This window comes from Asterias rubens, chromosome 2, assembly GCF_902459465.1.
Source record: "Asterias rubens chromosome 2, eAstRub1.3, whole genome shotgun sequence".
NCBI lineage: Eukaryota > Metazoa > Echinodermata > Asteroidea > Forcipulatida > Asteriidae > Asterias > Asterias rubens.
The window spans coordinates 1,251,311-1,274,505 of NC_047063.1; the positions used below are offsets into that span (position 1 = coordinate 1,251,311).

At 37.4% G+C, this 23,195-nt stretch overlaps 2 protein-coding genes across 2 annotated transcripts in view; one reads left to right on the forward strand and one right to left on the reverse strand.

Annotated features, from left to right (window-relative positions):
- Positions 1–381: 381 nt before the first annotated feature.
- On the reverse strand, positions 382–17,311 carry LOC117304142 (N-acylglucosamine 2-epimerase-like). Its single transcript, XM_033788645.1, has 10 exons — positions 14,703–17,311; positions 10,460–10,573; positions 9,958–10,033; positions 9,451–9,526; positions 8,792–8,961; positions 8,043–8,267; positions 7,670–7,751; positions 3,716–4,023; positions 1,981–2,068; positions 382–1,517 (listed from the first exon to the last, which is right to left on the reverse strand). Exons 1-10 carry the CDS (start codon positions 15,698–15,700, stop codon positions 1,447–1,449), a joined length of 2,208 nt encoding a protein of 735 aa, XP_033644536.1. The 5' UTR covers positions 15,701–17,311; the 3' UTR covers positions 382–1,446.
- LOC117307334 overlaps positions 9,458–23,195 on the forward strand; it is a 47,073-nt gene continuing 33,335 nt past the window's right edge. The window contains exon 1 of the mRNA XM_033792055.1: positions 9,458–9,534. The gene's annotated coding sequence lies outside the window, so the exon portion shown is untranslated. The remainder of the gene's footprint in view (positions 9,535–23,195) is intronic.

The window sequence follows — 23,195 nt, forward strand, 5'->3', positions numbered from 1 at the left end:
AACCTCCGATTATCTACTCCACGGCAGTAGAATAAAGCAAGACAGTTCCCTAAGAACAACTCTACCTGGCAAGTAGATACACACATGGTGTTACCGCAAACCAAATATACATTGATACCTCACCATGCAATGCCTCAAATCCTATATACAGTTTTCTAGACTTACTCAACAAAAACACCAAGAACATGTTCACACAAAGCAAGTGTGTCGTCCATATATTGCAAACACTGAAAGGGTTAAAAACAACATTGGGCTCAATAAGGGCCGAAGTTATATTTTCTTATTCACACAAATTTGGGGCTTAAAATTCTGGGCCCAATTTCATAAAGCCTGTCAGCATACATACAAATTTGCTAAGCACAGCCAAAATTCCATCAAGTTTACACCATTGCAACTGGTGCCCCAATCGTTGTTTGCTTAGCAAAGAAATTGGGCCCTGGTCATGAATATTTTAAATTATGAATCATACAAATATGTAGTAAGATTCAGCAGAGCAGCTAGCACACTGGTACATATCACGCTTACAGGACACTCTGTGACGCACATGAGAAAGGCAGTGGAAGTAGCACTTAATAACCACCCTGATTGTCACAAATAAAAAATAATTGAAAGTACAGGCCTTCTCAATCTAGTTACCATTGGTGATCGATCACATCATACCATTTTTTCCCAGCATGCTTTGATTCCCTCAACCACTTTAATGGTGAAAGTATAGGCTTGTTGTTGCTTCGTTCTTTGTGCAAACTCAAGCATGCGCCAGGTGGGATCGCATCAAACACTTGCATTTTGACCTGCATGTACTGCCAGCCAATAAGCACCACACACACACTTAAAAGTTTTGAAAAAGCGTGCCCTCAAAGTAGTCACTTTTGAGAGCTAATCAGCATTGTCGTAATCTCCCTTCCTGGGGTTGGTGACAAACAATATGGAGCAAGATGGCACGCTTTCCATTGTAATTAGGCTGCAGGTCTTTCACTATGATGACAGACGTTAGGAATAGGCTGATCCTAAAAAACAATCAATTATTCCCACAACTGTGCAACCAGAGGTCCAACACCTTAAAAGTCCAACAACAAAGTCTAAACCTGCTGTAAACATTTGAAAAGCTGCAATTGCACATTTTGAGTGTGGTGTGGTGTCCCTGCATGGTCCCTCCTACACAAGCTGTAAAGCTATGGTGGGCAGGAATTAGCCGGTAGGTCCATTCATGTTCTGAATCAGTGGCCGTGCGCTGGCTAGATGACCGAGGGGTCGAGATCACACATGTCCATCCTACATGAGCACCATAGAGCACCATTGGTACGGTGGGCAGGAGTTCAAGTATCCCTTTATTCATGAGCTAAATCGGTGGCTATCAGGAATTGTGCTGGTTCTCCATGATCAAGTCAGTAGCCATCATAAATGTTTGACATCTTTGATATTATCTGATGGTCAAGTCATCAATCTTCACTCTCCTTTAAGTATCTTCCTTAGTATCTGAGTACACAAGAGAAGGCAGCGGGGAATGTGGAAACATCCTGAAAACAAAACAAAAAGTACCAAAGTGGTTAGTAATTCTAGTCAGCAATTTATACTCATACTGGGAGGTAACACCCATTTCAGACAGGCGCTCCAGAGTTGCGCCAAACCAAATAGAGAATTAAGTACATGAACAGTTAGGAGCGACTCGAAAGACTAGAAGTCTAAAGATCGACTGTTGCAGTCGTACGCGTTCAAAAACCACTCTGGAGCGCCTTGATTTTAGACGTTGATCTTGTCGTCAGTCAAACCTAATGTAAATGTTATGTTAATTTCGCCTGTCTGACACCAAAGTTTATTTGGGTCGACCTAGAGTTGGTCCTAATCTATTCGGTTGGGCGCAACTCTCGCACACCCGTCTGAATCGAGTGTTACTTGTTGGTAGGAGCGAATATCAGCGCCGCGAGTAGAGTAACCGTCTGATCCTTAAATAAAGTGGTCCCTGTTATCATTACTATGTACCTTTGTTGGGTCCACCTTTGAAGTCATGGGTGACTTTTCCTTCTTGACTAAGATATCCAAACCACTCGCCATGATCAGGGTCAATAAACTGCAATCAAGCACAACAACAATTAAGAAGAATAGCAAGCATTTCAAAGTTGGGGCATCCAGGTTGGCTTAACGGTTTCTTTTATTGGATGTAAGGTGGCAGCAGACGTTTTACCAGGGAAGTCAATTGTTCTTGGCAATAAGTGTAAGCTCAGAACAATGTTAACAATGGTGTTGGAGTATTTATTGCCCCTCAACTTTTCTCAGGGATGAGACTGTTGAAAAATCCCTGAACTGTGAGCTCAAAGTGTGAAAGCTTTAAAGAGCGCAAAAGCTTGTGAGCGCTAATCCAGTGTACATTCATTTATCTTTGGTTTCTAAAAGCCCAATCTGCTTCATTATATATGTACATTCATGTTTTTATGAATTTGATTTAAATCGAACAAAAATAATAGTTATACAAAATTCTCTTCTTTTTTATTTATTTGTGTAAAAAATAAATTGTTTTAGTTTATTTTATTATTTTAATTTTATTTTATTTATTTATTTAATTAACATTTGAAACCCGCTGGATGGACTCGTGGTTAAAACAGGGAAATCACATCCCTGCTTTCTCTAACCCATGCCTGCCCCTCATATTAATCACACACCTTGGCTGGATGTGCACCAGTCCAGCCCAGGTATTGTTCATTTCTTTTGTTCACTTGGTGTGTGTGGAGGCCTATTAAAAAACCCATGTGCAGCCACTCTGCTGGATGTTGTGCTTGAGTATGGTTGTACTGGTGTTTGATGGGGGCTATGTAGGTTTTGCCAGGGCATGGCCAGAGAGAGCTACACTGCTAGGACCATGCTAGGACCAAGTAAGTTACAAGGTTTGACTTCTTAAAAGCCCCCTGGATGTGAAACAGCCTTATGTCAGTTCTTTCACAATCTGTTTTATACCTTTTGACCATTACAGAGCCCTTTTTGTCAGCCTAAATTTACCATTTATATTTTTTACTGAAATCTTCTAAATCTTGCATGCATACAGCCTTAAGACGCCCTAAAATCATCTATTAATCAGAGTAAGATTGGGATTGGCCCAACCCACTAATTTGAAGTCGTATAATGTAGTCAGTAGTGCAAAATAAATCAAGTAGAAGTAAGGTTATATTGCCATCTCTTCTCCTGAAATTTAATTCCAAATGGTCTCTCTATGACCCAGTCCCTCCATGGTCCAATCTACAGTGTTAACTGGCAATTCTACTGCCACCTTAGACTTAGAGTGCCTAAGTTTCCCAATTCAACCAGTCCAGGGCATCAAGCTATTTTTTATTGAAAGGTTCTTAAAGACACAGCTCTACCTTGTAGAGTGTCATGGCCAAGCATCAAATTCAAGTTCAAGTTCTGGCTGTTTTAACCCACACTCCAGTGACTTAAAAGTCACTGGAGTGTGGGTTCGAATCCCGGTTGTGACACTTGAGCAAATTACTATAATTGCTTCTCTCCACCACGGGGTATAAATGGGTACCTGTGAATGATTAGTTGGAGTGAAGTAAATCGCAGCACTGGCTGTATACTTCCCAGGAGCTGAGAAACATTAAAAAGGATTGTTATTAGCCCAATGACCAGGACACTAAAGTAAAGCACATGGAGACGTTTTTTGTGAAATGCGCTGTATAAGAATTTGTTATTGTTATTATCTTCTCATCTTTAGTATCATACTCACCCTAGATATCGTATAATCAAAGACCTTTTCAAACATATCGAGGAATCTCTCCTCCTTGGTTTCCCGATACGCCATAACAAACGCAATCAGTGCTTCACAGTGTGGCCACCACAGCTTCATATTCCACTCTAGTTGAGTTGGCGACAAACCATCTACGTCTAAGAACGAGAACAGACCCCCATTATCCAGATCCCAGCCGGACTGGAAGGGTTTCGTGATGAAGTTATCGACAGCCAACTTCTTCAGGTCTGGGAGGTTGTGTTTCACTGCACATTGTAGAAGAAACCAGCCCGTCTCAATGGCATGGCCTAAAATTTCAAATAAAGTACCGCGAAATATTAGATCAAAAAATTTGAGTAACGTTGACCCGACTGTCGCAAAGAGTTCATTTCACCCAAATTTTCCTGGGAAGAATGCACACTAAAGATGCTAACACCAAGATTATCTGGCTAAACCAGATTATCTGGCTCCAAACCCTGCCCCCCCCCCCCCCCACCCGAGAATCAGCAAGGGCTAATAATTCAAGCACCAAAAAAGCCAGAAAATATCCCAGTGTGAAATAACTAAGTTTTCTATAACTCTAGCTAGTACATGGATAATTTGACCAACCCAATTTTTCTTGAATGAACTACTATTTACAACTGGTCTTTAAAAACTAATAGTTGGTTAACTAAATAAACTCAACTATTTTTTAGTAAATTGCATTTGCAGACATACAGAGTTAGATTTTTTTAACTCCAGATAAACTATAATTTAGTCAGATAATTCAGGTCCGTAGTGAGATTGGGCTGTTGTGTGTGTGATGGCAAAAGTTTAAAGTACACAAAAGGGGGAAAAGAAGAAAAAAAAGTAAAACAAAAAGATAAAGTGGCAGGAGCAGGGAGTGGTTTATCCGTTTTGTGCCCGCATCGTTTTCGATCATTAAGTTTACAATCGAATGATTAAAAAAACATCCCACGTTTTGGGGGAAATTTTGGCCTAACAAGGTTCATGTAATTAGTAATAGTACTTATTTAGTAGTCGGAGAGTCATTTATTTAATAAGTGACTCTACGACTTTAAAATAATATATAGTCGGTAGATATTATCCAACCATCCAACGTAAACTTAGTAACAAAAGTAAAACCAAACTCTTTCTTTTTGATCTAGTTTCACTGCTAATCGAGGTTTATGACGAAAATGCTACCATTTAGTTTCCATTTTCATCAATCTTACCTTTACATTAATTAGATGAATAACATTTGCAGTATATATTTCCAGGGATTCGACTGTGATTATCACGTATTTCCGGTGTATAAACTGTGCACACGTGTGATTGTGATTGTTGTTGCTGTTTGAGCAAACAACACACGTGTGTGATCACGTGTCAACACCTACACAATCTAAAAATAGAAAACAAGATGGAGTCTTCCGGTTGTTCAATGATTGGTCGAGTGTTCATATATTAATTTTAGTTTGTGAGCTTCAAAACACCTTTATTTGGGATTTTAAAACTACATTACTTTATATCTTTCATTATTTGGTCCATTGAAACGAAAGTTTTGGAGTAAAGAAATAAAGTAGATTTAACTTGTGGGCGGGGCTTAACATGTCGCACATGTTTTTATAAAGAAAAATATCTTTGTTTATGTTCGGTAATACTTCAGATAATAACTTATTTCTTACAAATAGAGTTAAAAAGTTGCGAGTAAAGAGTAATTTGGATAATTTATTCGCCGTAAACTTTTAATAATTGTGATTCTGTGCTGGTTTTCGACCTAAACTTGTAGACTCATTCAGCCAATCAGAATTTAGGGGCGTGGTTTAAACTTTGTGCGTGATCAATTTTGTGCGCGCGCAACTGTTAGAAAGAGCAAACTTGGGATATTTTTTGGTCGGGCTGCTTCTTGTCGTCTGCTCACAAGTTTTCTCTTCTTCCGCTGAAATTTATAGATTTGCTGTGTTGTTGCTAACCTAAAATTCGTCTTGTGCTCAGTTGTGAGACATTTTTCAGAGTTTTCAGAAAGCCGGTGAGATATTGAGGTATGTAAAAAGTACAATTTTAGGATTTCTGGAATTTGCAGCCTGGCTCCAGGCCTAAAATAAAAGCTAGACAAAAATAACCAGCATTAACAACATGAAGGAATTATGATTATTATCTGCTCAGTAACAAAACTGCCTTGTTTGCGTTTAAACACTTATTTTTTTGACTCTTTGGGGGTTTGGGTATTTGTTTCAGCTCACTTACAATGTATAACTACCTTTAACTTGGGACCCAAACAATTAAAAACACGTATTAACCTTTTTACAAACACTTAATTAAAATTAAATTTAATCTTAAAACTTGAAGTGATACTGATAGGCCTACTGTCATGACTGTATCCCCCTCTTACCAGTTTTCACGGTATTATGCCTTTTTCTTTGAACTGGGAAAAAAATAATGATGTGATATATCAACCGATGCCCTAATTATCTTCATTTGTTTATATTAAGTATGCAAACATAAATTAAAAATTGATGGACACCACACACCGAACATCAATGACTTCAACTGGTCCTATTTGTTTTGAGTTTTTCCTGTTTTCAAGGCAAATGAGAAAGAATGGTTTCCCGGTGCAGCCATACGTGGAAGAAAAATATGCAGTGACTGCAAGTGTTCTGTGAGACTCTGTGTATGATTCTATAGCCGGCAGTTGTCTTCATTTTATTCACAATATTTTTTATGACATTTTAAAAATTACCATGGTAATTTGCAAAAAAATTAAATAAAAAGTGTGAATAATTATCGGCTTTTAAATCTGATTTTTATTTATTTTTAATACAAAAAATTCCCCTTAATATTTATAATAAAGCGTAAAAATAAAAAGTGATAATTGAATCATCAAGCTGATGTTTAAATTTTAATATTTATAATAATATTGATACGAGGTTTTTAAACAAAATCTCAAAAAATATTAGAAAATAATATAAGGCACATGGCTTCTTTAAAGCCTCTGTATTTTTTTCCAGAATGCTCAGCAGAATGTTCAGTCATATGATTTGATCATCGTGAATTGTGAATTGAAATAGTGTTGGCCAATTGTTTTTTTTATATGGCCTCAACATTATGACATATTTTTGTACCTTGTAGAAATGCCTAAAATACCAAACTTTTAAGTTGAGCCTTACGTGTTTCTAAGTTTTGGTCAAGGGAGAGGAGACTCTTTGCTTGGCAAATAAAACCGAAAATTTTTGTATCTAGGGACTGTTTACATCGCGCACAGAGAGGTAAAAGATTTGCCACGATTTTAGGGACACCTTAAAAACAGGACCTCCTACGATACTAGTACTAAATACTGTTTAGTTTAGTTTTTGACACACAAACTACAAAGTCACAAGTGATACTTTTATTACCAACTGGTCACTGTCTGCTCGCCTTACAATATACTTTTTGCCTCGTATCTAATAGAACCCATATGTCTTGATTTAAAAAAGAAAGGAGATGTTGAGAGTATACCACTCATCTTATATACCGCCCTCTATTGACAACTCATAATTTATAATGCATCTCATGTACTAAAGTATTACTTGGACTGGAACATGACCAAAAAAGTTCTCAAAAAGTCAAGTAGTCATTGCCTCTTTCCTGTGAGTCTCAATCTAATGAACCCATAACAATCTGGAACCCCGGTTCAAATCCCGTCAGGGACATTTTGTTGATGGGGTTTTCATTCCCTTCTTGACTTGACTGTGTGGGTTTTCCCTGGAATAACTCCCTGGGGTTTTCTTCCAACATAAACTTAAACTTCTTTCCATGTCTCCTCTCCATTGGGTGATTGGCTAGTACAGGGATTAAGTTCACATTTCTGACAGTTCTTGGCTTCAGAACCAGAATTAACAAATGAAATGGAATTAAATGACCTGAGTCATAATTTACGTCACACTGACCCAGGTCGCAATTTTTGCCACAATATATTACTCTATTTTTATAACTAACCTGGATTCATTAATCTACCATCTGCACCTGGTAACTCCTTTCCATCTGTACTGACTGTTTCCAAAATAACATTTCCATCTCTCTGAAGGCAAAAGTCAAAACAAATCGTTGAACATGTAAAGAAAGGCAACCTTAAGAACAATAACGCCCTTTATAATTCCCTTGGCAGAAAATGAAACTTGCATTGTGGAAATAAAAAAACATTAATACAAATTTTAAAAATCACTTCGTGAAGTGCAGTTGGTGGTTATTAATTAAGAAACAAATTAGAAAACCTGCGTTTAATTAAAAACAACTACAAGTGCAAAAACTAAAGAAATGTCCAACATTATCAAAGGTTGTGTCTGGTAAAATTACTGTCTCGAAGGCGTACCTGCATATGTTGTAAGCACTGTTCAATACTCCATTTCTCAAGCTGGGCATATTTTTCTTGTAGACTGACGTCATTCACTGTGACTTCATCCAGCAAATTGAGAAACACCATGGCTACGGAGAGGGAGTTTACTCGTGGCGCACCCATGAGTTGAGGGCATCCTAACCCTGTGTCGTCTACGCAGACCCAGTGTTGGAGCTGGTCTAGCATCTTGACTGCTTCTAGCTGTAATGATCAACATGTCATAGCGTAACCACTTTAAGGTAATATTATAATTTTGTTTTGGGATTTAGTAAATGCTGATTTATAGGCAAAAAATCACAAAAGATTCAATATGTAAGTCACATGTGACAGGTTCACTTGAATACAGTGTCTATTTTTTAGCGAAAAAGGCGAACAAAACTATCACTGTCTGGTTTTCATCAAGAATGTCAAATTTGTCCACCCTAATTTTATTTTTAATAAAAGGGCTACTTTATGGCGGGGCTATAACAGAATCCCAGATACCCACAGCAATTTCCAAAAGACACCTGCAGGTGGTCCTTAGAGATTCAAATGTTTTTGATAGTCCAAATACCAACAAGGACACTTCAGACAAAATATTTGTGCAGGATGCCTACAATTTCTTACCACAATTTCTTTTCGGGTTCATTACTAAAGGATGTAAATTTGGAAGACCTGAGATTACACATTTAAAACAAACACAACAGAGTGTCCATTACTCCTCCTACTATACTATAATTTGTTACCTTATACTTTTGGTCTAGTGTCGCCCTCGCCAGTTCAGACATTGCCAGGATGTAGAAACACTCACTAAAAATATTTGACTTAGTCTTAACTGCTTTGCCGCTCTTTGTGATAATAAAGTAACACTTTCCAGTGGCTGGATTTTTCACATAATTCTGAAGAAATGCACCGCCTGCAAACAATGCAAAAGTACAGTTTTGAATATGAATATTTCAATGTCACCTAAAATATATCAAGATGTGGGGGAAAAAAATCAAATTTAAAAATGTGTTTTCTAGTTTTTCATAAAGAGAGAGAGAGGGGGGGGGGGGCACAAGAACACAAACATGAGGTTTTTCCCATGACTAACTTTCCTGTATTTCCTTTTATTTGTAAATTGTTTCAATCAGAGCCACAGATTGCCACTGCAAAAACTGACCAAGGTTGAGAGTCTATCTTTTCCAACAGTGGCCCAAATTCCATGGCAATTAACAACAGTTTCTCATTTTTAAGCACTCTCATAATAAGCACTTTGAGCAATGGCTCTACTCTTAGTGTGAGACTCAAAATGCCAGGGATGTGGTAAAGTGAGACATGGGTTGGTTGTCTCAAGAAACACAATGATATCAGTAGGGTTAAATGCACAATTATATGAAAAGGAATAAAAACCTATATTTATTACCTTTTTTAGCAGCTTGCAAAACTTCCGGAGTGTGGTATTTGGGAATGGTGTTATACAGCTTGCAGTACGTCCACACCTGGATAGGTAAGTCAACAATTGTTTTCTGTCATTATTGTATGTTTTACTTCACTTGGAAAAACTACAAAAAGCTATCGCTATCACGAAATTTCATACAATGCACAAGATAAAATATACATGGTTTTTTAAAAGTGCATTTGAGGTCACCTTGGGTTATAAAAAAGCCTTTTCATGAACAAGAGCTTCAAAACATTTATTTTACATACAGTTCAAAAAGCCAACTAGCCAAAAGACTTTAGATACAGTTTGCAGAATCAAAACTTAACTGCAAAAGTACAACAAATAAAAATACAATATTACTAGGCATAAAACAGGGAAGAAAAGCTTAAAATGCGAAAAATAAGAAACAATCATCATAAGAGGGCAAGGCCGAGGATGAAAAATTTATAGTTCAACGAAACTATTCAGACTGTTCCCAAAATTGTTTACCTGACTGCCTTGTAACCAGCAGTATTTGAGATCATCATAGCGCTTACCGTCTCGACCAAGACATGTAAAGAAGCCACTGAAAACGAAAAGAAAAAAAATCTTAAAATATTTGCTTACAAAAAACCCATCCAATTAATAAATGAATCCTCCCTGTGTTAAGAAAATTATTAATGCCACAGGTAAATTTGCCATGTATGTGTATTAGTGTATGCTGGATTAAATCTGAATGTCGGACTTGCTGCTCATTGAGCCAAATACAATGATAAACAATGGTGCCAACTATTTTGAGGAAGATTATGAGTTGAAGTTTCAATACTTCTGTCCCTCTTTGTACGGGTGAAAGAAAATATGGCACATTAGGTGCCAGTTTGGTGTTGGATGGTTACATTAGACGCAGCGACTGACTGCAAACAAAATTTAGGGTAATTTGTTAATGTTCCTGGTATTGAAAACTGTCTGCCTTGAGCCACCATCCGAAGTGAAGTTGTCCAAAGGTTCTCACCCATTCACATTGTCATTGGAATATTTCAACCAATAATCCATCACACTGTCCAGCTCCAGTTCCATCTTCTCCAGAAATTCTGGTAATCTTGACTTAGCTGTGGAAACCATCTCACTGCAACAGAACAAAAAGCACAAACCACTATAAATAAGGGTTAGACTGCTGTTCACATGGAATCCTTTTTATGCTGCTCACTCCTCAATGGTCTCACTCCAATGGTTGTTTGCCAATCAAAAGAGTTCCTTTCTGGTTTTGTTTGGCTTCTTTTGCTGGAATTGTACTCAATTCTTTGACATAGCAATCAACAGTTCTTTCAATAATGCATCTTCAGCATCAGTGTCGTATATTTTAAAAAGTATAGTTTGGCTTTTGCAAATGCAGATTAAAAGAACAAATTTATATTTTTATTTTTTTCACATACTTTCCATGGATTGATTTTTTCCAGCTTTGCATAGCAAAATATCTAGACTGAAGTTGTTTGGCCCCCCCCAATGAATGCCAACATTGAGTAGCAAAATATGACTTTTTTAGTGGCAATAGCAACTGATACATTTTGTGCCGCATTTTGCTGAGAGTAATTGTCCACTGACATAGTATATTTTGAATACTATGAAAAATTGAAAGGGTTGCTTCACTTTACACACTGCTCTACTTACTGTAATTCAAATTGATCATACAAAATACTATGTTCACGTCCCACCTGCACTACAAATGTGAACCATGACACTTACCTTTGGATTTGTAAAACATTTATGCTGCAGGCTGCCCTTAATTGTCCCTAACCCTTGCTGGTTACAACAAACCCCTAGATTGACTACATCTCAATACTGTCCACAATCCATTCAGAGAATAGAAAAAATCACAGGATCTGAGAACTTACAATGTACATGCAATTACTGTGTATGCCTACTGTATGCTGCAGTGAATAGCTCTTTGCCAAATTTACTTGAATCGCTGATATTATATTCACCAGCTTAATGCATGTAAAGCAACCGGGACAAAAGAGAAGTGAGCAGGCCTTTCAAAGGCAGACCTCCACTGCTTTTCGCTCTTAACAAACCCGGCTTTCATGCAGTCCTTTCACGCGGATTCTGCACAAAAGGAAATCGGCTAGAATACAACAATAGCTTTGCCCTGGCTGTGTACAAATTATGTGAGCATTGTGTGATTTGAATAACAGTTTGAATGTGAAATAACCTCGGTTGAATTCATATAAAATTTCAAAAGTTATTACTCATTCACAGCACACGGCTGGTCTGAAATTGCATCCCTGCATGTACATTTCTTTTCTCTCTGAATTTCTTTTATTTATTTTTATATCATTTTTCAAAATACAGTTTCAAAGTAACATCTTTCAGTAAGAACACATTGACAACAATTCTAATAATATATAGCGTAATATTATACACATAATGAATGTTTATGAGTGCAATGGTGCAAATATGTTCATGAGTTGAAAGATGGAATGTTCTATTCAACGAGGCGGAGCCGAGTTGAATGGAACATTCCAGCTTTCAACGAATGAACATATTCGCACCATTGCACGAATGAAAAACATTCATTATTTGTTTTATATAACATCCAAGTAGATCTTTGTCGTTTTGATTGAAAGATACAACTTTCAAAACAAACAAAGCGTAGGCCTCCAATTTTCAATTGTAGAAGACGAATGCTAGTAATTTTACTAATATGCCTTGCTGCGTTACCGAATACAACGCGCACGAGTGAGTGACTCAGCGTGCAATGGTACTTTTATTTGCTATCACATGACGGACAATCCTCCAATCAAATGGCAAGGATCTGCTTGGGTGTTATATAAATATATATATGCAACGTTGTAATTTTGGTTTTGAGCTGAGCTGATAAACTTTTCTATAATTCTTTTATTAAAAGATCTATAAAACTAAACCCCCTGTCAGAGGTTGCAAACATCAAAAATAATAAATGCCCACCTGTCTTTGATCCTCTTATAAAAAATGCCTGACTTTTGTTATTGTTGTGTGATAAAATCCCCCACACTGAACACAGTTGGAGGGGTAAAGGGGGACAAGGGGGCAAGGTTCACCCAGGGGTGCTTGGGGTGTGGGATGAGGGTGTTATCAAGCCAAATATTTGTTTACATTTATTTTTTTGTAGGCAGTGTGTGTGGGCATGGAGGTAGTGTGGGTTGTTGCAGTTTCTGCTGTAATCTGTTTGCCTGTAATTATTTGATTTCTGTCCTAAGGCTTTTTGCACTCCATCTGTTAGTGCATAGCTATGTAGTTTACATTGTCAAAACAAAACAAAACATTCGCAGTTGGCAGAGGGCTGTTGTCTTTATAACTGTTCCCAAAAGGCACAGGTGCTGTTCTCAAACTCCTACAGAGAATGCAAGCTTATTACCCAGCTGAACATTTTGCTTGATATTCAACTCCCATTTGTAACAAGTCTGATCCTTGCACAAGTGCTTTCTTTGTCACAATACTTATAAAGTAATATTGTACCAACAAGATTGTGTGTATCTTCTGAATGTGTCACACGTATCATGGTCAAACTTCAAAGGTCGATACACTACAATACATTTTTTTTAAGTACACTAAAAATATTCCTTTTATTTGTACAAACAAGTTACTATGAAAGATCGGATGCCCCCTCTTCCATTATGTACTTTAACATACATAATGATACAGTACAATAGTGTTTTTGCATTGTTTGTGTATCCTCAATTAAAAAGAATATTTCGTGATCGTGTACACTTTGACTCACCATCATGGCATGCTCACAGAATAGTTAAATTAGCTCTTAGTCTCAAACGTCATGAGAAATTTCATTCTTAAATAGCAGCACGAGTCCGATCGGTGCTTTTGATCCCTTGTAAAAATTCATACTTAGTCCACTAAACTAGACAAAATCCAGTTAGGCAGATTCTACAGTTTCTACTGCCATTTTTAAAGACCTCTGTTGTTGTTATTGTTACCGGCCGAAGGGCGCCCTCTCTAGCTCACGTCACATGATTACGTTTTTGAAAAAATCCCAAGTATATCACAACACAAACCGTATTCACTTACATATTAATACACAAACAGCATAATTGTTTACGAAACTAAAATACCATAATATATCTCGCATAGGCATCCTCCCGATGGAGTAATTTTCGGTATAAAAGCATGCCTAGGCTCACTTCTTTGCATTGCAGTTGAAATTGTCTTCAGTTTCATTTTAAAGTTATAGGTATACAAAGTTGACAAAGCTTTATTAAAAAAAGCTTCTTAGGCGTTCATTTAAAAACTGCGAAAGAAATAATCTGCATTTAATTAGCAGAGTAGGCACAATAATAATATGAACGTTTTTTTTACTAAATTGCAATACTTTCAGTTTCGTTTCACGGCGAAAAGCAATTCGAAATTAATTTCAACGGGAAACATCAAAACATTCGATTCCATTAAATATTACAGAGGACACTTTTCAGCCGTGTCTTTGTTCTTTTATTCTACATGCGTGTGTTTTCTAATAACCAATGGCCTGTCAGGAAAATTATTAAATAGAAGTTTGACTCAGTTTTTTAGGCTTTGTCCATTTGTGTTTTTAGGCTTTGTCTATTTGTGCCCCCCCCCCTCCTACTCTTGAAGAGTGTGACACCCGTTCTCGAATATGACCATGTTGCAATTTGCCCCACGGATGGAGGAATCCCCAAATGTATGCATGTTGAGCAAGCCCCCTTTTCACAGATTCGGGGTTATAGCTTGTTTTGTTGTTAATTTTCGTTGATATGAGTGGGGGGTGTCTTGGAGCGCGTGAGGGGGGGGGGGGGTACACTTACACCACTTTTTTGAGTAACAGCGTAGGCCTAGATGTAAATGTAGGCCAGAGACGATGCAAAATAATGTCTGGCCGTTCGTCTTTTAAGGTTATGATTTTACACAATTTTGCAGTGTATGTTTGGAAAGTTAACAACGATTTCCTTTTACTCGTTTAAATTGACTTGTTAATTAGTGAGCTGAGTTGGAGTTGGACACAGGGGCGCCGCGTAATACGCGAATATAGGTGTGCCTGCCGTATTCCTCCTTTAACAGTGACGGAACTGTTAGTTGCCTATTCATTTTAATAGGCCAACCCAATTTAACTTTGAGAGCTGACCGTCTGATTGGGGCGGGAAAAAAAGCAATTATCAATTATTCAGGGTCCTTGAGAAGGGAGCATTCTTGTCAGAGACGCAAACTTTTTGTTCTAAACTTTGGATTAGATACCAGGAAATGATATTCACCTGGAGCACAATGAGTGCGCATAGACGATTCTTGGTACTCCTCCTCCATCCTCTGTTTTTATCCCAATGCGTGGTGGATGTTGGACCTCACCATTAGGGTAGCTCTTTCCATGTAGTGGCGTGGAATGCCATGCGTCACGTTCACGTCGTTTCGGAGATGGGGACGCCCTTCTTGTTGGCCGAGATTCCACTGAGTATTTCTCTTCCTCCTCATCGCTGCCTCTCGTTGCTGGAGACACCAAATATGCCTTTCTCTTAACCGCTTTCTTGGAGTTGGAGAGATCCGGACGACGGTGGGTGTGAGTATTGTTGAACACCGTAGCGCCTTGAACGTTATTTGTTATCATTGCACGAGCGGCACAATCACGCTCGCGGCAACGCAGGTATATCTTCCCGAACTGTTGCCGATTTCTGAGGTAGGCGTAACCGTTGATGACATACGCCATTGATCTCTGGGTTAAGACTTTACTGTATGGCAGTAGGGTTTCATCCTGCGAGACGTAGTGACCGTCTTCTCGTGCTTGCTGGTCATCTGCCGCGGACGCTTCGTCTGTTTCAGAAATGAAGGATGACGCGCCTGAGGACATGACAGTGACGCACTCATCATACGTCGAGTTCTCTCTATCACTACCTTCTTCATCTGGTATATCTTCGCAGTGCATTTCTACACTTCCTTGAAGTCTGGACTCGGGCGTGCCCGAAGAAGTGTAGTAGTGTGAACCTTCTTCATAAGATGATCTTGACTGGCTGGCTGAGCCTGTGGTCAAATCCATGGCCGACTGCCCTGTGGATCGCCCCACAGAAATCCCAGATCTTAGACTCTCACCTGGGATGAAGGAATTGTTCTCCAAGACGGGATTGCCAGGTTGCACAGCGGGATAACCACCGGGGATGGCTGCTGCTGGGTACGTCTCCACAATGTATCCGAGCGGCATTCGCGGAGGATTAATGCTTAAGACTTCGGCTCTTGCTAGGGCAGCTGGCGTTTTATCCCCCATCACTTAGCTGTCATAGCATTGGGGTATCCAAGGAACAAGCACTACTTGGTGAGCGGATCTCCTCACCTCCAGTAAACAATAAACCTCTTCGCAATAATGTACGCCTTTGGTAGTTACTTGTTTTCTATAACATTGCCAGATTCCTATCTCATTTGCTGTTTTGCCTTGGTTTACACATTACAAGACATGAGTTTGCCGTTGAAAATATTAAGCCTTGAATGCGATACGTAGCGCATAAGCAGCTTCTGTTGTTGTATACAATGAGTCCAAATGTTTCGTTGTAGACTGTTAGCGAACAGGAGGGAGCAAGGCTGCAGTATGAAGGATTACGTTGTTTGCACGAGTGAATAGACAGAATTAAGCTCTTTATGTAGACCAGATGCTTGAAAAGAATCTATACAATTGCCTGTTTTGAATAGATTTCTATAGGCTATTGTGCACGCAGTCGTAGCGTAGGCAGTTCTTCCCACGTCGGGCTGTTGTATCCTTTCAATGTTCAAGATGGCGACCAGTTTAATTATTGTGATTTATAAACACGGATGGAAATAATGCAATCTGAGAAAGAAAAATGGTTTTGAAACATAAAATATAGTATCCTTTAATCGCTCATTTGCGCAGCGTATAAATAAGACATTTCAAACACTTTGCGTAATAACAATTACACCTATTGTTTTATGGCAATGCATGCTTGGTTAAAGACAAGAACAATTTAGGTAAGAAGGGGGGTATGTGTTTTTGTGTAAAAAAAAATATATATATATAATATATATTAAGGGAACACCACGAGTCTGCGCGTTGGGCTTTTCTCTTGTCGCCAAAAGCCTCTTTTTTTGTCCAAAGCCCGGCGACAAAGGTGTTGTTAAAAGGAACCCATGCTGCGAAATTTTTTTAATAGCTTTTTGATTAGTTCGTAAATTGCACAACTCTCAAATTCATAAAGTGCGAGGTTCTGTCTACTCATACTGTAATGTAACAGTGTGGGTTTGTGCTCTAGTTAACCACTTGTGCTGTTTACAAAAAAAAATGTATATACAAAAACAACTATTGTTTAAACATTCAATGTAAAACTTAGAGCAAGAATCAAATAGCACTTTCGCGTGTAAAGTAAGTAGGCCTATGTTCAAAACCATAAGACCTTTCTGGCGAAACCACATTTTGCACGCCCAACGGTCAACTATTCAAATCCCGTGATTGTAAATGGGTCTACCTACATTCAACTGAAAAAGGTAAAAATGTGTAGTCTTGAAAGTCAATAAAATAGAATGACTGGTTCAAAAGGTCATTTGAAAACAAAGATATTGAAAAATAGAAAGCTCGATTAGTTATAGAGCACTGGCACGTTAACCCAGAAGTCGTTGGTTCACATAGTCAAACAGGCCTGTATGCTTCTTTTTGAAAAGGCAACGGCACCAAGGCATGTTTTCCTTGTTGAAGGGCACCCTATGAGGAAATGGTGCATTTCAAGGGCAACAAGGCAGTGACCTGGGGCATGGAAGCAATCTTTGCCTCGTTGAAGTATCGGGCATGCGGGTCAATCTTCAGTTTCCCTTGTAGTTTATTGTTTTAAAAAAGACAGGTGCGTAAGATCCTTCCCTTAATCCCTCCCCCTCTTTTTCTATAAATGGATATTGTTTGTACTTGTTTTATGCCTCTAAAGAAGGTCCGTTTTGGATCGAAAGCTAAGGCCATCTATACCCTACTTAATATACTATATTATGTAACATGTTTTAACAAGAAATACAAATCGGCAGAAACAGTTTTACATATGAAATGAACGCATCTTCTTGGCAAACCAAACTTTGAATACCAGGTTACTAGGATCTCCAATGATCAAACCCATGCAAATTGCTCTAAGGACATTATAGTCACGAACTGACGATTTTAATCTTAAATGTTCAGATTTCAAATGGGGGGGGGGGTATAGTTATATACGCAACTGATAGTAAATATTTGAATTCTAACTTGAACAAAGATATACATGTATGCATTTATAAAGGCCTCTTGATTTGTGATAGTTTTAAACAAATATTCACCATAAATAACCAAAATGTTTATAATGTAGATGTCACATGCCATTTTACACACAACTCATTAAAGGCAGTGGACACTTTTGGTAATTGTCAAACACCAGTCGTCTCACTTGGTGTATCTCAACATAATTTATGCATAAAATAACAAACCTGTGAAAATTTGAGCTCAATCGATCATCGAAGTTGCGAGATAATAATGAAAGAAAAATAACCTTGTCAAACGAAGTTGTGTGCGTTTAGATGGTTGATTTCGAGACCTCAAGTTCTAAATCCTAGGTCTCGAAATCAAACTCGTGGAAAATTACTTCTTTCTCGAAAACTATAGCACTCCAGAGGGAGCCTTTTCTCACAATGTTGTATACCATCAACATCTCCCCATTACTCGTCACCAAGAAAGGTTTTATAATAATAATTATTTTGAGTAATTACCAATAGTGTCCACTGCCTTTAAATTTAATACCTGATTCATTCAATATTATTTTAAAATTTTAAATAATACTCTGTCGCATTCATCATTCAATTGTCATAACGGCTCAATTCAAGTTAACCATCCATGTGATCACAATAGATAAATCAAAATATGTAAATCACAAGGTCATACAATTTCATCAACGCCAGCAGCAAGAGGCTGTCATTAAAACGTTCAATTTCATCAGTTGTGAATAGGTAGTAGAAATTCGACCTAAGAATTGGGCAAATAGAGTATTGTGCCACCCTAAGCCAAGCCACTAACGACACTGACGAAATAATTTATTCTTGTCATTTTTTTCAAGACTTTCTGTTTCATTCATTCATTATTTGTTTATTCTTTAGAAACAAAATTCCCGTGGCGACCAGAGGTCGACTTACAGGACAATATTAACAGAGATTCGACGTATAACACAAAATTATTTTTAAGTTGTGAAACTTAGACACTTTCAGTCGGAAAGCTTTCCGTGGATGTTGTAGTTGGTACTGGTATGAATTTACCTGAATGTGTTATTTTTTTAACCCATAATTTCCAATCCTCTCTTCTTTGTCTTTAAAAAAAGTAGGCGCTCGTGACTGGATGGCGTAAAAGAAAAAGCGAAATTATATATAAAACGGATTCGTGAACAATCAAGCGTTATGATATTGCATTACAACTACATTTTTCTTCTTCATTACTTATTTCAAAAGTATCAACAACAAATCAAAAACAAAACAAAACAAAAAATAGAATATTTGTAAGATTTAAAATATAGATTTATCAACAACCTAATGATCATGGTATGGTGGGAAACTTTCCTTGACGAACTCCTTTGACCGATTGAGCATGAATTGTTACTTGTTTGAAGACGAGCAGAGTATACTGTTCGAAACGTCGGGACCAACCGGCTCTTTTCAGAGCCAACACTCGCGCTTAAGAGATTTACACATGGCTGTACCCGCAAGATTACAATTTATTTATAGTGTCTTCTTATTTGTTACTTGTTTGTACAAAATGTCTGGCCACATAAAATGCTTTAAAGGGAAGGTACGCGTTTTGGTAATTGTCAAATGCCAGTCTTCTCACTTGGTGTATCCCAACATATGCATAAAATAACAAACCTGTGAAAGTTTGAGCTCAATTGGTCATCGAAGTTGCGAGAAAATGATGAGAGAAAAAACACCCTTGTTAACGAATTTGTGTGCTTTCGTAAATTTCAGATAGGAATAAAAGACTTCTGGCCAGAAGTCTTTTATTATTTTAGTGAGAAATCACCTCTTTCTCAAAATCTATGTTACTTCAGAGGGAGCCGTTTCTCACAATTTCATACTATCAACAGCTTTCCAATGCTCGTTACCGAGTCAGTTTTTAAGTTAATATTTGTTTTGAGTAATTACCAAACGTGTACCTTCCCTTTAAAGGAAAAGTGCCTTATTTTTCAAAGCAGAATAAACATATTATGTCTAGACTATACAGAAAACCTTTAGCTATTGTTTACCTAATTTGAAAACAAATGAAATCCATTCCTTTCTTTGCCCTCCCTAAAAATGCAAGCACAAATTTAGCTGACATTTTGAGTTGTGTGGTGTTGTCGGTAGAACGGTTGTAAAGAACACTATGTTTTAAAAACGTATTTATTTATACTGTGGGTTTTATTTATTTTTCATAGACACTACAAATTCATTTACCAATGATTTTTCAGATTTCTTTTTCTAAAATAAAAAATAAAACAAAAATATGTAAAAAAAACTTCCCAAAAGACCATTTCAAAAAATCAAAACAATCACAGAAACAGGCTTATTGGAATGATTAACAGTAATATTCTTCAGTATAAATATTTACAACATTTTATACTCAATGGGAATTTAAAAGAAAACTGATACTAGTACTGTTATAATAAAAATGGCAATTTTAAAAGGCTTATTTTTCCCGACAGTGAAAAAGAAACATACACAATATGTGAGATGAATTATACTCGTCAGTCATGATACATTGATCATAGAACTAAACTGGTTTTTGGGGGTGCTAATTGAAAGACTGTTTCAACATACCATCCTTAAAAGTTTCAATGGTGTTGTGTAACATGTCATGGTCGTCTAGAGCAGTTAACTAAATCTGATCTGATGGTTGAGTCATCAAAGTTTGGGTTTGAGTCCTGGTCATGACACTGGTCTTCTTAGGCTAGACACTTAACTATAATTGCTTCTCTTCACCCAGGAGTAAATGGGTACCTGCGTGAGTTCGGAATATTGATGTGGATAATTAGCAACCTGTGTACCCATTTGGCTGCTTGTGCTGGATACTCCTAAGGAATTGAGATAGTTTTAAGAATGCTTGAGGCTCAATGAACAGGGGAAGTAAAAGCAAGGCACTTTCATATATTTTTTAGAGTACACTATAAATGTACACTATTAATATGATAAACATAATTAAAGTAAACGAATGTTTAACAAAAATTGCACCAATAGGAAGTCATAAGTATAGACAAAAATGTTGTTTTACAACAAAACTAATACTTATTTCCCTAGTTGCAAGATAACTTAAAGATACATAAATTTCAAAGGTAGTGCCATACTTTAGTAATGAACCCAAAATAAAAAAGTGTAATATTTATCTGAAAGCCTACTTGCAGGTGACTTAAAAGGAAATTTCTGTGTGGTCATTTGAACACTGCCCTAAAAACGGCCCGAGTTGCCGCTGTCACCTTGTTTAACATCAATGGACAGATTCATCGTTCTTTAACTGAAACTTTCACATGTGACTTATATTGTTTCTTTCTAAATAATGTTGCCGGTAACTCAGCATATCTTTGACAGAGGAAGTAAGCGCTAGAAATGCTGTGATATTATTATTGTTATTAAAAACTAAACAATGATTCTATACCGTAAACTCAAATCCCCCAACCTTTAACCCAAATATTTATGATTAATAAAAAACCACTGTTTGAAAACATTGAAACCTGAAAACACATAACGTTTAGGTTTTTAAAAATCATCATCATTATCAGTTCTTGTCTTTCTTGTATTGGGTTGTTTTTTTGTTTGTTTGTTTGTTTGTTTGTTTGTTTGTTTGTTTGTTTGTTTGTTTGTTTGTTTGTTTGTTTGTTTGTTTGTTTGTTTGTTTGTTTGTTTGTTTGTTTGTTTGTTTGTTTGTTTTGATCGTTCGTTTGTTGTTTTGTTCGTTTGTTATGTTTGTTGTTTTGGGCCCTGTGGCTTTCTGGGGGTGGGGGTGGTAACTCATCCCATGGTGTAATTTTTTTTTTTGCGTCCTGCCTTTTTGAAAAGGGAAGGAGGGCCTTTTTTTAAATGGCCGCCCGACCCAAATTTTTTAAGACATACGGCTGGGCTATTTTTATTTTATTTTTTATATTTGGGTCTGAGATGGATTAAATGTAGCCTATTTTTTTTTTAACAAAGAAGAGGAAAAAAAGGAAGCAGGCGGACGCTAAATATGTTTTTGTTGTTGCTTGAAAAAAACACACTAATGATTGGCAGTGGTGTAACTAGGGGGTGGCATGGGGACGTACCTAAACGTCAGATTATCTGCCAAACAATAAATCATTAAAACAAATGTTGTAAAGGTTTGGGGTTTAAGAAAAGGGGAATCGAAATCTTGGCAAACGGTGCAAACAGGTGCACCCAACTGTGCCCCCTATACCATAGCTTCGGCACTAGGTCTGTCAATTGTGCTAATAACCGACATCAAAAGGGTTGTGTAATAATGGTGTTGTTTTTGGAACTAGTTTTTCGTCACATAACGCAGGCATAGAAAGCTTAAAATCTATTCCTACAATTAACATTTGGGAAACTTCACTCGTAAATCTTGGTACTTATTTATTGGTTTATGAGTTGCACTGATCTAGCAAAGTAGGCCTATACTGCCAGGCAGGTTCAATCCTCTCAACTTTATCGCATCTCACCCAAAACAATCAATGATCAGTTATTGACATAGATGTCGTCGGCTGTCTACCATGCTCGAGTCACAGGACAAAGTACAAGGCTTTGTTAACAGTCAACAAAATTTTTTATTATTCAATTGATAGCTAGTATTGTGTAAAATATCTTTGTTCATAGTTAACAGAAAATATTATATCACGACAGCGTGGCAGTAATATTTGTCATCAAGATTGTGATCTACACTCAAAGTTTTTCATATAGAAAAATTAGGTTAGAATTGTTGACGGGGGGGGGGGGGGCGGGGGCATTTGGGGGTTAGTGTGCCTCCAGAATCTTAGTTTATAAAGACATTAAACGTCTTGTCTTGCTTGCCTCCATTAGTGTAAGAGAAACCACCCTTAATCTGTATTCATTATTGACACCACATGTTTTATCATAACCCTGTGTCAACAAGATTGTGATCTACACTCTAAAGTTTTCTAAAGTATGAATAAGTCGACAGGGGAGGAGGGGGGTCACCATTGGGTCACCCAAAATCTGTGTCAATGTGACCTGAAAATGGGTCAGAAAGATGTGGTATCCGAATTACAATCTCAATTTTGTTTAAGCAATTGGTCAGGCCCACAGGGACTTTAAATTCCAGTCAAATCTGACCTGTGAGTTATTAGACTGTACTTCAATGCAGGATTTTATTAATGTGGACCTAGGTTTGGCGAATAACTGAGTATTTATGTTTTTATTTTACACCTTATAGTTGTTATACAGTAATACAGTAATGGGGGGAAACAATTAATTTAGTGCATTCATATTTATTTGTATATGATTTATTCTCTTCATGAACATCCAAATCACCTGTTTACATGGCTGGATAGACCCCTTGTATTGGCCAACAGGTCAAACAATGAAACACATGCACATGCTGCGCAAAACTCTCAACCAATGACAGGTCTTCCTTTGACCTCAGTGAGGGCGCTGGTCGTGCTTATGACATCATATGCAAGGGGTCTATTCCTTCATGCATTACATAGTATAGCCTATAATTAAGAGTGATTTTTTTTAATAAAACGAACACATTGTCATTCCTATCATAAAAATTTGTCTCACAGGGTTTTACCCTTTTC